Genomic DNA, 16,246 nt, shown 5'->3' with positions numbered 1-16,246 from the left:
GGGAAAGATCCAAACTAGAGGCCAAGCTTTGCTGGAACAGTATTTTATTCTCCCCTTCAATCTCTCCAGACTCTTACAAGAGTACTTTATGAGCAGTTCCATGAGCAGTTCCACAACTAACACAGTCCAGACACCACCTGCTTCTCCTGAATATTCTACCCAGGAAAAATCTTCTATTTTTCTAACCCCTGCTTATCATCTAGACATGAATCTGGAGAACCCTGTGGTACAACCATCCAGGTAGTAAGTATCATATCCATTTCTGAGCCAAAAATGATTACTGATCTACTGCAGAAGCATCTAACAGCATGCTTTCTTTGCTTTGAAAGAACAGCTTTCTCATACTAATGTACAACCAGGCTGATGCCATTAAACCTTGGATGAAGTTATTATCACAGTTAATGTTGCTGTGTTCCAGTCTAGTCAAGTCATGCAGAATTTTGCCTTTCACATTGTAAATGCCACGCACACCTTACTTTTGAAGGTGACTTCATTCCACAAAACCAGAGAGAATCTTGTATAAACAGAACTAGAGCACAGCTGTCTGTGGTAAGTTGCAAACATCTCTACTGCCGGAAGACCAACAGCCTGTTTAGCTAAAAAGTAACTTCAGAATAACCTCCTGTGCCTAGAACTGTGAAATCATTTATACAGTCACTTGCTCTCATATCAATGATATGCAGCAGGTGTCCTTTCCATCCTCTTCAAATCACACACGAATCTTTTCTAGGTGACTTCACCTGACTGAGAAAACAGCTCATCTGGCAATATAAAGGAATATTTTCTTTGAGAAAAAAGGACTGATTCTGAGTCTTGTCCCAAAACACCAAATTTCCACACAATTGAGACATTTTTCTAGAAAGCAGTGATATCTAGGTCAAATGTAATGCAATCATTTAATTTTACAGAGTCGACAGCTCCAAACGGCTAACTGTCAAAGTGAAACTACCAAACCAGACAATATCCTGCTTATTTGGAAAAAGAAACTTAAAATATGAGATAATAAAGTTCAAGGCCTCACCACCTGCCAAACTGAAACCAAAGATATGAAGCACTGTCCATTTACTACTCAAGGTTTTGAGCTATTCTGGAGCTGGGAGCTCCAGACATTTAAGGCAGATGTTCCACTTGGACATCAGATGTTCTAAATCTCCAAATTGAAGATACATCTTAAACTGTTAGAGACAGATCTCTCCTGCCTCTGTCACCCCAAAGGTCACAGAATTGACATTCACATGCTCTGTCACAGGTGTTAGTAGAAGAGGAAGCACAGATTTACCTAACCATGTTAAAACTGTGTCAGAGTGTTTGTGAAATGAGCCCAGACCTAGTCAAGTAGTCAGGAAAAGGCTAAGCAGCAAATAGGCCATTGCTGTAATAACTCATTCCTGCTTGGGCCACATCCATGGCAGAATCAACCCCTCCAGAGTGCAGCAGGCTTTCTCTATTTGCTGTGTCACAACTCTGGAAAACATCCTGGCAAGCACTGTCCAGGGACCCAAGCTACAGGGGAGAAAGGGAACATGAGGGGCCCAAACAGCAGTGCTCTGAGCCACAGTTACAGGTGGTATTTTGCATGATATTTCATCAAAAGGAGATATAAGTCAAAAGTTCAACTGTTCAACCTAAAAATTTTGTCAGAAAAAAAATTACTACTCCAAAGTAGCTTTGTGAGGGCTCAAAAATTCAAATGATGCTGCAGCTGTAACAGAATGTAACAGGAAGTGCTAGAGGACAAAATGAACCTGGTGTCACTATTTAACAACTCTGCTCTTCCATGAGCATCTACAAATCAGCCACAGGCCAGAACTCTGATGAGATACAGCAAATTTTCTAGAAGTCTCCTTTTCAACAATATCTCTAGAAAATGGTCTTTCCACAGCCTTATTTAAGGTGTCTAATTCATAATTCCTTTATAGGGAATACCAGCTAGGAGATTAAACCTATAAATTTAACTTATTTGTAGCCTATGAGAAGGCAACAATTAAAATGCTATATTTTAAATAGAAATTTTCCCCAAGTTTGGTAGTATAAACTTGTTAATGACATCATCCAGACAAGGTTACCAGTCTGTAGAACTTCCCTCTTCCCATTATCAGTTGAAAGCAGGAAAAAGCTGGGAAGAGGTCCTTGTCTTGCAATGAACCAGTGCACAAGAGAGTGGCTGCTCTGAGCACCATCCTGTACAATTCATGTGTGACTATACCCTGTGACTGACAGTCCCTTGCAGTCCTATTTCTTGGAAAGAGAGCACATGACAATAGACTAAGACCTCGTGTCCAACCTATGAGCATCATAATTACTTGGTGTGCCATAAACATTTTACAGTATATGATTTTGAAGCTATAACAAGGATTTCAGATGTCCACAAAAAACTTCCTACGGAGCTCACAGAGCTAGCATTAGTATTTGGTATGAAGTGATTACACCAGGGTCAGAGCAAGGATGTTTTTATTTAACAAACAGAATGCTACCATTGCTTAATTCACTTCTGGAACAATTAACTTAAACACTAAAACACAGAATGTTTTGGACTCCCACTTGTTGGACCAATGCTATGAAATCACTATCCGCCTTTATTCTTTAACATTATGTTTTTTCCTTTTTCATTGCATGTTTATTTATTATTATAGATTTTAAAGTAAATACTTTGTCATTAGAAGATTCAGCCATTTACTAATACCTGGTAGTTCAGTTTTTCTCAGTGATCTGCCAGATAATATTTTTGTAAACACACGTGAAGGCCTACAGCTTTGTCTAAACCATAGTGTGTTTATAGCTCCATATACAAAAGGAACAGCCTAAACATACACCTCCACTTTCTCTCTCAAGTCCATACCTTGTCAACCATGAGGAAGTTTTCTATTTTTTCTCCATCATTACAAGCAACATCTCCAGCTTCTCTAACCGCCTGAGGTAAAAGCTCCTTCACTTCCTGGGCTATTATGCCTGTTCACAAGATAACAAATTCAAGTCAGGAAACACAGTGGCATACCATTGACCGTGGTTGTGTCCTTTGACTTGCCCATCATAAAAGCTACAGGTAGGCCCAACAAATCTAGAATTTCTCTGCAATAGGAAAATCTTGGATTTCATTTTTAATTTTTTTTTTTTCCACAGAAAACAAACCGAAACCCTTACAATTCTCATTTTTCTGCAAAAAGAAAATAATTGTGATCATATACTCCATTCTCATTAAACTTCAGGAAAAATAATCTCCTGCCTTTAAAAGAATTAAACGGAATTGGAAAATTACCACAAATATTAATTCTGGCATTTTTATATCACTAGAGAAACACAACAAAGTGTGCAATTGTGATATCCTAAGAAACGAAGATGAAACAGCAGGGTGTTAAAAGGCACTATAGTACAACAAACAGTGGAACTTAATGAAAAAGAGGAACAGAACTGACTGAATACCTGTTTCATGGGTATTTTTTATTCCCATAACAGACGCAAATTCAGGCTTGTAATCATACTCCACCAGCCTCATTTGTGTTATTCTTCTCAGCTGCTCATTTGTATCGACCTAGATGGACAAAGACCAAGATTCACATGTTGAAACACTAAGAATGTCATGGTATCTAGGACATCACTGAGATAGCAACAAACCTGGCACAGCCCTTTCACCAATCTTCACATCAAAAATAGGGGACAATCTTCCTGTTCCCCACTAGCAGAGTGCTATTTGTGTTTGCACTGCCAGCTGCCTGCCAGCCTGCCAGCTCCCACGTATGCGGACTTCCCAGCTTCTCCAGGCAGCCTTTTCCACAGTCCACAGGCGACTGCTCCACAGCAAGCAGCGCTACCACGATTTCTTTAGGCCAGCATTTCAGCAGCCCCAGCATAAAGAAGCTGCTTCACGTGTCAGAACGATGACCCACACATGTGCTGCAGTGCAAGCATGAGTGCCCTAAATACTCCACAGCCCTCACCTCCCGGATATTCTGCTTTGCTCGGCTGTCAGATGGATGCATGACTCTGCCCATGACTTTTGCATTTCCACAGACAACCAGTGCTTCGTCTGGTGCATCTGTGTTAATTCCTACTCGACCATGATAGACTGTTGCCTCTGGAACGTGTCCTCGCTGCCACAGCACTTCACTGTCATTCTCAAACTGCCCTGGGTTAGATGCCTGGAAGAAAAAATTATGTTTAAAGATAGAGTCTTGCATACACGTACTATTGCTTATTCATTAGAAATTCAGGGAAAATCAAAAGCCAAATCTTTAATATTTAAATTGTACTGAAGAGTTTTTCTAACACACCAACGGGGAAAAAAAACAGAGTGGAGTCACATCGAAGTGTTTCTGCTAATGCAGCACTTGAAGCATTGCTTTTTCCTTTGAATTCTACTTTATTATCACCTTAAGCTAAACTGTCAATGTCCAAAGCTTTCTAAATTTTAACTTTATGCCACATATCCATTTGTTATTTAACAAGAAATTTTAACTGAGGCTGCAAATCAGAAAAGAGGAAACAAAACAGAGATTAAACATATGTGGTTCATAAAAACCTCTGTAATGTTTTAAATTAACTCATATTAGAATTTTATGTGAAGGAAACAGGGTCTTTCAGAGAACACCAACAAAACAGGTAATTTCTTTATAATCTTGTTTCTATGTTTAGAAAAAGCATTCAATTTTAACAATTAATTTTGTTTATTTTGAGTTTCAGCTTTAAAATCTCTGTCTGAATAGAAGTATGATCACGATGAAAAGTTCACACTCATTTAAAGAAGCCAGGCTTTCACAAGGTTTTGCCATCTGCAATGCATGGTGCTGTGCACTCACTACTGTTTGTCACAATTAGAGCATGATCTGATGTGCCTGATTGATAACCATGACTCAGCTGGCAATTTCGTTATGGTATTTTTGAGTATAAAGGGCCAGAACTTGAGTTGCTCTCTTGCAGTGCATTTGCACAGCTTTGACACTTTAAGGTAACCAGTAACTGGCTCACTGTACCCTACCACTGAAGCCCTGTCAGACATCTGGAAAATTACTTTTTTAAAATTTGTTTGTAAAATCTCATTCCCTGGATTTCTATTAAAAAATGTGTCTCTTGCACATCAAAGGAGCTCTCTTCGTTGAAATTTCAAAAGCATCTAACATTAAAAATGGTAGAAAACTGTAAATTTCTAAATGTTACATAAAAAGGTATATCTTACAGGATAACAATAAGCCCAAGGATGTATCTTAAAAAAAAATGAAAAATTCAACGGCTTTCCCAAATTAGTAAAGAGATTATATTTGTAACACTGCTAGATGCAGAAAGAAATTCAGGCAAAAGTGGTATTGTGGAAACTAATGGACAAAAAAGGAAAATAACTAAATATTCAGGAATGGTAGGAGAACAATGCCACAGTGTCCTGAAATACAAGAACCCACAGCAATGGCCAGGATGACAAAACGTTTTATCAGGGCAGGAAACTACTGAACTCCAAACACTGCTTTCAAAGTCACAGCTTCACCCAGAAAGAAGCTCTTGGCCATGCTGTCCTCCAGAAACCTAACCTTAACTGTAGGGGAAGGGTTTATGGCACAAAATGACACAAAGCTATGGTGCAGGCAAGAAGGAAGCCAGGACTGAAAGCATCTGAAAACCCTCATCTTCCTATGGCAGCCCCTGTGTAACACCACACATACTGGAGGTTTGTATTTCTGCTGTCTCCAAACCTGAATGCTAAACCAGGCTGTAATCATAAGCCTATAGGTAGCTCATGTGCTGCCACAAAAGGACCCAGGAATTGCCTAAAAGAAAATTCTGTCAGGACTAAAAGCTGTTAACCACCCTCACCTTCTTTAGGGGACCACTCCTGGCCCCACTTATTACACCAGAGCTCTTAGTCTTATTTGGCTCTAAAACAAAATACTAAGCCTATTCCTCACCATAAACCAAGGACTAGAAAGGCATCATGCAAACAAGAAGCTCCACATGAAAAAGTTCTCTGGACTGCAGTCTTCCAGACATCCTCACCATCTTCTGCAGCTCTGTCAGATGGCACCTCTGCATTTCCTGTCCTTCTAAGCCTTAAACATAATCTTCACCCTAGAAATAACCATAACCCTAGACTATGCCCAGTTCAAACATCAACCACCAGCTATTGGTCACATGAGAGCAGGACCAGGACCGAAAGCTTTTGGCAGCCCTCACCTTCCCTTGGCAGCCACACTCATGCTGAGGCTCTTTCCTAACCCTAACCCTCCATAGCTCCTGTTACAATAAAGCTCTGGGATTCCTCTTACTTCCAAGGCTAACTGTAGGCTAAAGGTGAAGGCTAAAAGGAAAATTTTATGAGAGGACAGAGACCAATTCTTCCTTCTATTTTGAAACCTGTATTACAACCACCAGATTAAGAGCTGGGCCACTCTGGAAACACACTGGAAAGGGGCAGTTATGGTTCTTAAGCATCCTAAAGCTGCTTGACCATCTTTCCTTGCATTTTTCTCCTTGTTCTCCTCCTTTGAAAATGAAGCATCTAGCTAATCAGAGTATTTACCAAATTCCTGGCAGTTATTTCACCTCAAAGAAAAAACAATCTGGAAAAAAAAACATATTTTGCATTGGAATTCACAACAAGGTTTCTTTTAAAATTCTTCTATGCCTCTACTTTTAACATTTTAAAAACCTAATAATTAAAAGATAACAAGATACAATATGCAACTGTAACTTTTTTTTTTCTCAATCTTTTTGAGTCAATGGTAATTTTTATGCTCAAGAATCATCCCTTCATGGTCTCCTGTGACTATCAGAACATTAAATGTCTTTCAAATGAAAGCAATATAAATTTCTACATACCCTCACAATGATCTTTTCAGAGACATTTGCAGACAGTAGGTAGAATTGGTCCTGGGAGACAGCATACAGTCCAACTACCAGCATGAAGTACCTAATTTGAAATTGATTTAATTAAGATAGTAAGTGAAGTAATGTCTTCTCACAGGAAAAAAATAAAATGTTTTAAATACAACCACTATATCAAAAGCTAGCCAGAACATTTTTAAAATTTACTTCTTACAATATCAAAGAAAAATTATTTCCTTCACTCTGACAGAAATGAATGCTATTCCAATCCCCACAATCATTAAAAATGTACAAATATTACAGTAACTTCAACCTAGTTAAGTAATGAAGACTCAAAAATTAAAACCCTTCTTTCCCCAGGAGAAAATTATTATTATTTGGGTTTTTTTGCTTCCTAATTTCATCAGCCATCATTCCGACTATGATTTCCTGAAATGATTTCTACCTACGAGGATGAGATATTTTCTCTTATTCTCACAGTATTCTGTGACTCTAGAAGAGAGGCCTTTAGGCAGATACCAAGCATTGCAGAATTTGAAATAATGTCACAGATTTGGCAACACTGAGCATTTTACAAATATCAGCTCCATTCTAAAGTAACCTTATCTTTTCCACTTCACAAACGCAAGCCCACTAGCTACAGCAATACCTCTGGTCAGGATTAGGCTTCCCCTTTTTTCTCATGTTATTTGCTGTCGTTTCACTGAAATGCAGCCTTCCAAGTGTTACTTTAGTTATCTGGTCACCTGGTAGATCAACTCTAAAATAGAAAAGGAAACAAGATCAGGGAAATAAGCATTTGGAGATCTACCTGACTTAAGATATTTCCTCAAACTCATTAAGTTTTGAGAAAAACCAACAAATTAAACAAACCTGGAGGAACACCAGTAAAAATGAAATAACTCTGGTTTATAAAAATGCATTAAAAAAACAGTGACTATGCCAAGGAAATAAACAGGATACAACACCAGCAGTTGGAAATTCTTCTTAGTAAAACAAGTCTTGTGTTTCTTGGTCTGTTTGTACACAACCTTGAACATAATAAAACAGTATACGTTCCATATAGTGGGTATTTGTTGCTTGCCATGGTTAACATTGTTCATTATTTGATCTGAATTTCCACATTTAAACAAATCAATTTTACTGCTTCTTTTTTTTTCACCTGCACCTAATTAGTATGTCCAGAAGTATAACATACCCAACCTAAGTCTCAAATACATGCTGGCACTCGTTCTCTAAGTGATAAAGAATATGAATAAAGAGTTTGCCTGGAGAAAACCACAGTCCATCAAACAGTCATCCGTGAAACAATTTACACTCACACACAGGATCTATTTGACAGTATCCAAAAGGAAGAAAAGTGACGTGGTAGAGGTAATTTAGTGAAAATTAAGCTTTTCTCGCAAGCTCAAAGTTAATTTTTGCAGATTACATATTGCAGCCTTTATCCCAGCACTGTCCTGTCAAACTTGGCACCATCTTATCTTTTTCTGTTGCAAGGCTTGTTTAATTATTTACAGAGAAGAGAACACCTCCACCAGAAGACACTTATGCTGGAGGAACAAACATTGATTCTGCCAGAGAGTTAAGATGCAGAACAATGACAGAGAATTCCAGGAAGAAGTTGCACATTTGATGCCATCAGAGGCACTCCCCTGTAAAATCTCATGCCCATGTAGAACAGGAACATTACTGACATTATTTAAGATGGGAAATGCATCTGCCATACAGCTCTGAACACCATACAACAGTGTTGATAGCTGAAGATAAATATTTTGGATAGGTATGCCTTACACATTTGTAAAGCTGATGAAACTTTTCCTTAATGAAGGAAGAGCAGTTATATATATTACTACTGTGATTCTATGTGTACATCCAGAATAGAATTTGGATAAAGCACAGAAACCCGGCTTAAACCTACTGTAAGTTTCAAAACAAATAAATACTTCACATTTCAGACCAATCAGATATTGAAATAAAATCGAATAAATTTCTCAAAATTCTTACTTAAAAGGATGGAAAGTTTTTTTGCTTCGATCTGACTGAGATTGTTCAACAGCAATTGTTTGATGTGGAGCTTCCACCTATAAAGAAAAATGAGTTTTAAAAAATGACAAGAATATTAAATTTTCCAACATATAAAATTCGAAATAGAAATTAATAGGCACATTGTGTCTAAAACATTGAAAACTCTCTTGTTTCTCAGGAAACTACATAGCAAGTAACATGGGAAATGACTCCTGATGCCAGCTGATACCTGACAGCTAGTCTGAAGCCTCAAATCACTCCGTGATATAACTTGAAGGGGGGGAGGGGGGGGAAGAAGAAGTCATGCATTAATTTGCACAAGAAAAATTGCTTTCTGAATCTAGACTGTTCTTGGCTCATTCCAAAACATAAATGTACGTATTTAACATGAGAAATGAACCTATGAACCTATGCAAGGTAGTTCTGTAAATTATTTTAATGTAAATTTCTGTACCTTTCTCGAATGTTACCAAGCAGCACTTTGCTTCAGATGGGAACAGATGACAGTGATATTCACTAATTTATTTTGCACTGGAATGCATTAAACAAAACTAGTAGCAATGTCCTTGCAAAATAGCTACGTGGATTTTTTTAAATCACTGAATTTTGGTACTAAGAAAAAAAAAAATTGTAAAACCTTTCAGAAAGGTTAAAATTTCTTATTATTTCTGTGTATGCAAGCTTGTGGACCCATATTGGCTGGGAAGAATTTGCTTCTTAAAATGAAAATGGAAAGCCTGGCAAGATGAAATGGGCAAATTTTGTGTGTTTGCTGCATGTGAACTGTTCAAGAAAACCAATTTTTTTTTTTCTTTGTGTTTCTTTCAACACATCTTTTTGACCAAGGGGTACACTGCCCACCTACACTCCAGCAGACACCCCTGCACTGCCCATGGAGGAAATAAAATTTCAGCCAAAGAGAGGGATGCCAGTGAAACTACAGCAAACAGGCAAACACGACATTTTTCAGCATATATATATGCACAAGCATGCATAAAACATCACTTTTTTTCAAGATATTTTCCACACAGAAGTCACTAGTAACTTAAAAGAGCTCTCTTTTGTCAGTTTTCAGTCAAAAGACTAAGAAAAAAGTTAATTTCTATTTATTTTCCTTATTCTACAGATAATCACATACTGACATTAAAAGCAATATCACAAAGAGGAGAAATACTTGCCTTTATTCCAAAAACTTTCAAGTAAAACTTTTCTATTGGTTTCCCCCCTAGCTGAGTTTTGACATATTTTGGATGTCCAGTGATTTTAATATGGACTGTGATTTGGAAATGATTCTTCTTCTGGCAAACAAAGGCGTCATCTGTTGTTGAAAAATTAAATCCTTTATCTGTGACAATGTGATATTCTACAGTGGGTCTACAAAAACAAGAAGAAAGGATAGCAACTTGAAGTACAGATGTATTTATGTGACACCTTGAGTTTGTATTTTTTATGTGGTCTGAAAATTCATCTGATTTTTACTGACAAAATGGGAGCTGAAACACATCTGTACAATCACCAGTTCTACTAGTATTTTCTTCTTAGCATATTAGAGGTGCCAAAATGAAACTGCATATAAATTTACTCTAATTCTAGTCTGACACATGAAATGTTTGGAAGCCAGAGGCAGAGATGCTTACATAATCCTCACTTACAAATCCGGTTTAAAAGGACTCTGTGCACCTAAAAGCACAACCAAACCTTTCAGAGTATTCAGGCATTCATTATAACATTGCTATGAAAAACAGCTGAATGAGTGCTGCAGACAAGAACGTGCTAATGAGCCAGCAAGACTCCCTACTTTGTTCCTGAATTCCCATATGAAGTGATTCTGCAGAAGCTGCTGGAATTCAAATAAAGCTTTACTGAAGCTTGAAGAAAAGCTGCCAATACTGACCCTTTGGCCAGATGACTGTAAAACTCTCCTTTATAATGTTGTCCATCCTACCCCAACTAAGGAAACCCTAACCTATTCATTCAAAGGGCTAATTTGTCACCCAAAAAGAAAAAGTAGCCTGTCCTTATGTTTCACAGCAAACAAAGTTATCAAAAGATCTTTCTAAAAGAGCCAGTGAACTCACCATCCCAACATTTTTTCCAGTCCTCTAAATCAGAGCATGGATAATTCTGAAATAATAGGACTACACGGCAAGGTTCTCTCATACAGGCATTGGCTTTTCTTGCTAATGAAAGTTTGATAGTGATGATCTCGTCTGATGCTACTGAGACCTCCCATTAACACAATAACTGAAGGCGTTTTTTCAGAACTCATCCATTCATTTGCACACTTAGTTGGAAAAATCAAAATGTACAGACTTTACAAGAAACATACAAGCTTTATTATCTTTTTATAAACTATTAACAAAAGGCCCCTTTAAAACAATCACTGATTATCAGGGAGAGGGAATAAAGAGAAAACTACTTTGTAACAACTTCAAAACAAACAGGGAACCTCAGTGTATCCAGGTCCCTTGAGTGCTTTTAGCAGGCTGGACTAGAGAAAAATTAAAATTTACTATGCTATTTAAGTCCTGCGGAGACAGTGACAAATTGCTTGCACTAAACCTTGGGAATAAACCAGACACTATAGAAGAGTTTTTGTTAAAAGGGATCATTCACTAAGTACTGGAATGGAAAAAAACAGGGATAAATTCACTTTGAAATGACCTTTACCAGATCATGTGGAAAAAAAATTATTTACAGTTCTGATTTATACAGGAAAACACTAAATCTTTGACTAAAGAGTTGTACACCATATATATATATATATATATCATAGAATCATAGAATCATAGGGGTTGGAAGGGACCTCGAAAGATCATCTAGTCCAACCCCCCTGCCAGAGCAGGGTCACCTAGAGTACATCACACAGGAAGGCAGCCAGGCGGGTTTTGAATGACTCCAGTGAAGGAGACTCCACAACCTCTCTGGGCAGCCTGTTCCAGTGCTCCGTCACCCTCACAGTGAAAAAATTTTTCCCGATATTCATCTTGAACCTCCTATGCTCCAATTTGCACCCATTACCCCTTGTCCTATCATAGGTCATCACTGAAAAAAGCTTAATCCCATCTTCCTGACACTCACCCTTTACATATTTGTAAACATTGGTGAGGTCACCCCTCAGTCTCCTTTTCTCCAGGCTAAAGAGACCCAGCTCCCTCAGCCTTTCCTCATAAGGGAGATGCTCCACTCCCCTAATCATCTTTGTAGCCCTACGCTGGACTCTCTCCAGCAGCTCCCTGTCCTTATATATATATATAGTGTACATGTCTATAGCTATTAAGCCTTATGTTACATGAACCTGAAGTACTACAGGTATCTATTTCCATTTTTCTTTTATGTTTTAGGCCATTAGAGGGAAAGGTGCCATATGCTCCATAATTACTTGCCCCAATGTACTTGACAAAACAAAAATTAACAGATATTTTAAGTTAAATTCATTTTTCTTTTGCCTCTAAATCCCTGAAGGGAAATCAGACAATCTGGCATGAATTTCAACCAGTGTTTAAAGTTCTGCTTATCTGATACATGTGCAGATTCATATTCCATCATGCCTCTTATACCGCCTTCTCCAGTCTTATTTTCAGTAAGAACAAGGGGTGCCAAATGAATAATTTATTCCTACAAAACCACAATACAAGCAAAACAAAACTCAATAAACCGCTTTTTCCAAGCGCAAACATCAATGCTTACAGTTTTTCATAATTTGAGTTAAATAAGCTGTGCCACTGAGAAGTTTGATATGGTTGCCATGTTAGAGCTTGACAGCATTTTTCCACAGCTGCATTCTGTCCATCACTGTCATATTCTTGCACTTCAGCTGCACAGCCCTGAACAATTGCTGCAGAGAGATAGTGGCAATTCAGTTATTGCTTTTGTGAGTAGCCAAAAATCCTGCATAATCGTATTTATAAATATATTTACATATATACATATATATAAAGCACAAATATGCTGCATATATATTTAAATCTCATCGTCCTTTGCAGTTATTCCAAAAGATTGCATCATATTCCCATGCCCTAGAAAATAAATTTTTCAGCTTTCCTGATGTGCAAAATACTATACAAGTAGAATTTCCTAAGTTTATTCTCACCAAAAGGATAGATAGTTTCCTCTGGGGGAAGGGAAAAATATTTTTCTTAAAAAAATAAAGGAAAGCTAAGCATTTTACTGTAAATCTGCAAAATTTGCAATACTGCAAGAAGAAATTAAGCAAAATAATTGCATATGTTTCCCATTCCCTCTCCTACAGGTTTAAACTGAATATACTCCAATTCACTGGTACTTTGTTTCAGAGCAGGAGGCACAGTTTTCCAATAGCAAGCACTTTCATCACTACATCTCATTGCCTGGCTAATGCTTTCAGAGATACATGTTTTATGAAGACAGAAGAGAATGTGATAAGACAGACAGATAAATGGAGTACAGTAAAGACAGGAGAAAACGTTATTTAGCATATAAACTAAGATACATCCAGCAGCAGCACAGTAAGAAAGAGCCTACAGAATCATTTCAGGCCCAATCTCCATTTGCAGTCTCCCACTTCTGACATCCAGCAGAGTGAAAACACAAGGGGGGGGAAAAAAAAAAAAAAAAAGAAAAGAAATTCACACCTCATTTCTAAATGATCCCCAAGCTGTTTTAACCAATTGCTGTGTTCTTTTTCCAATAGCATGTATCAGTTTTTCAGTGACTCCCAAGGAAAGGATACTTCAAAGCCATGTCATTATGTATTAAAAATAGCAATAGCAATTTCAGACACAGAAGTATCTGCTCATCCTCTCTTTCCAGCAATGGTAGACTTAGAGGATGAGTCACAATCAAGCAACCCTGATCAAATAGAAGATACCAAGGGAAAAGTAACCTGCTAAATCCAGTTGCTACTCATGAAAACTGTTGTAAAAGATTGGTTTAATGCTGAAAAGGAAATTAATCTGAAGAAATAACAACCAGCTCTCAGATTTTCCCATAACAGACAAGGGTGAAATTCCTCAGATAAACTGTTCATTCTGAATTGTTCATTCACAGAGAATCTCTCACTTCACAGAAGCTGATCCATTTCTGCACATGCCTGGTAAGCTGGTTTGGTATCATTTGGTATAAGCTCTGCATTTTTATCTTGATAAAACAATGAGCCAAATTATTTTGGGGAAGGCATGGGGAAGAACACACACTTGGATACACTTTGTGCAAAAAAATATGGAATTGAGATGATAAAGGGAAACTGCAATCTGTTTGCTCGTCCACCACATTAATACCCTGGTGAGCTGACCCAAGACAGTTTCTTTGCTCAGTCACTTTAGCGCCAAGCAAAGTCAGCAGGGTATGCTATCATCTGTAAACTCCAGGCTGATACTTGGAGAAGGGCAGAATATTTTGTCCAGAGAATCCTCAAACAACATGAAGCTGTAACGCTTATCATCTTTTTGCCAAATATAAATAGGTCCTGGTTTTCAAGACCACTGAAAATGTAAATTCCTCCAAACCTGGTCGCAGAGTACAGCCTGTTAATACCTGTTCAGACCCAGCAGGATCTGTGCTTTTAAAAATAACTACTTGTCTATATCATGAACCATTAAATTTCATCTTCACAGAGTTGCTCACCTTGTCTGGAGTCCCGAGACTGGGCTGGAGAATCAGTAGTATCTCCCAGTAATTGTGAGAGCTTCCTTTTTTTGCCTGACACTGCAGAAATACTTCTTGAAAAACACAAGTTGCATTACTCATGTATAAGTTTAAACACAGACATTACAGAATCATAACAAGAGAACACCCAGGTACCTCATTCTAACTGTATTGTCATCCAAATTCTGATTTACCAGGGTGAGGAGATTGTTGTTTGCTTTTTAAAACTTAATTACACAATTTTTCCTTCCAACACATAAATTAGGGGTTATTTTTTTATTACATATGAATTGAGAAGTTGGTTTCTTTTTAAAAATTTACACACTGCCTAAGTGGCAGGGTTTTACTGTTTCCTGATATTTACATTAAAATCACAGCTTTATTTTGAATAATTGTACTATACTGAGCGTGAACTCACTTTCCTTCTTATACAGAAAATGCTACTAGCAGTTAAACTAATGCATTAACTAAGAGATCTCAAGGGGCAACTGCTGGGTAACAGTTTTACCCTTTCCCAGAAAGTGAAATTTAAAAGAAAATTTCACAAGACTAACACTGATGAATTCTTGTTTCTCTCCCAATAACCAGAGAGGTCCCCCCCTGGCATGCAGCAGCCAATTCATTCTTAACCTGTATCATGGTTGGATGCTTGCACTGACCAGTGTTTTTTAAATAATTAATCATCCTCCACATGCCAGTGGGTGAATATGGCAGATGGTAGGTGAATACCACTGCACTTGCTACACAGATATGACAAGATTTCTTTATTTCCCTCATGCCACTTGTCAGAGCACTTACAAGATCCTTATGGACAAATCCTTAAAACAAGTATTGCAAAAGCCTGAATATCTCCATAATGCAGTTAAGGAGCACTTGTGGATCCCTCCTTAGTCTTCTAACGTTTTAAACACTGAAATCCATTTCTACTTCCAATGTGAACTTCAATCAAGATGTTTAAAGAACTCTCAATCACAACTGGCACAAAAATGTCTAAACACTGCCATCCTGTGGAAAATACTACACCCACAGGGATTTTACACCATGTCTTCTACCAGTGGTTTTGTTGGTTGTTTTTGTTTGGTTTTGGTTTTTTTTTTTCTGGTATCTGTCTCATCCTTTCCAAAAAAATTTTGCCATTTACCCAGAAATCTGAGATGTGTTTGGCTGAAAGTAAGAATAATTAAAACCCAAACAGTTGGAGGATGTAGAATGATTCCAGGGAGTCGCAGCATTTTCTGCCTTCAGGCAGCAGCCTTGGGGGATGGTGCAAGGATGGCCACTAGCACTGTGCTCAGAGTGAGTCTCCATGAACCTGCAGGGAAGCTTGCTGGGTGCCACAGACGGTGGGCATGGGGGCAGAGGCTGTAGCCCACTGGGCCTTGAAGTATCATACCATGGGTCTGCAAAAAGGAAACAGAGAAGAAAGTAAGAAGGAAGAGGAACTGGAGACCTTCCTACAAGCTTGGGAGAGGCTGAATTCATTTGACCTACTCTGGAGCTGTGGCGGAGAACACAGTTCTGATCCAGAGTCTGGTGGGGAGTCTGGCAGCTGGTTTTGCCTAGGGATGAAAAAGAGATTTTAATTTCTACTGAGAGGAGGCACAAAGAGTGACCACAAAGCGATGCTGAAAGCAGCTGGATGAGGACCACTAGGCTACTGACAAGGATCCTCAGAAGCATTGCTCACCACAGTTGCTGTTCCTTCCCACGGGAGCAATGTCACTTACACTTATCAAACCATCTCCTATCACTCTGAACCTCTCTCTCACACTCACCAGCTCTTGCA

At 38.2% G+C, this 16,246-nt stretch overlaps 1 protein-coding gene across 1 annotated transcript in view; it reads right to left on the bottom strand.

The window, feature by feature from the left end:
* Window positions 1-16,019, bottom strand: part of LOC103769316 (myelin regulatory factor-like protein) — a gene marked incomplete at both ends in the record, with an annotated part of 17,393 nt that extends 1,374 nt beyond the window's left edge. Inside the window, 11 exons of the mRNA XM_008936502.1 lie at window positions 2,840-2,949; window positions 3,421-3,529; window positions 3,936-4,136; window positions 6,802-6,892; window positions 7,457-7,567; window positions 8,815-8,891; window positions 10,014-10,209; window positions 12,526-12,673; window positions 14,440-14,534; window positions 15,602-15,860; window positions 15,952-16,019. Of these exons, the coding sequence (XP_008934750.1) occupies window positions 2,840-2,949; window positions 3,421-3,529; window positions 3,936-4,136; window positions 6,802-6,892; window positions 7,457-7,567; window positions 8,815-8,891; window positions 10,014-10,209; window positions 12,526-12,673; window positions 14,440-14,534; window positions 15,602-15,860; window positions 15,952-16,019 (1,465 nt within the window). The remainder of the gene's footprint in view (window positions 1-2,839; window positions 2,950-3,420; window positions 3,530-3,935; window positions 4,137-6,801; window positions 6,893-7,456; window positions 7,568-8,814; window positions 8,892-10,013; window positions 10,210-12,525; window positions 12,674-14,439; window positions 14,535-15,601; window positions 15,861-15,951) is intronic.
* Window positions 16,020-16,246: the final 227 nt, after the last annotated feature.

The sequence above is a fragment of the Merops nubicus genome, unplaced genomic scaffold, assembly GCF_000691845.1.
Source record: "Merops nubicus isolate BGI_N331 unplaced genomic scaffold, ASM69184v1 scaffold8173, whole genome shotgun sequence".
Classification (NCBI taxonomy): Eukaryota; Metazoa; Chordata; class Aves; order Coraciiformes; family Meropidae; genus Merops; species Merops nubicus.
The sequence above is the reverse complement of the archived record's forward strand: the minus strand, read 5'-3'. Positions and strand labels throughout refer to the sequence as shown.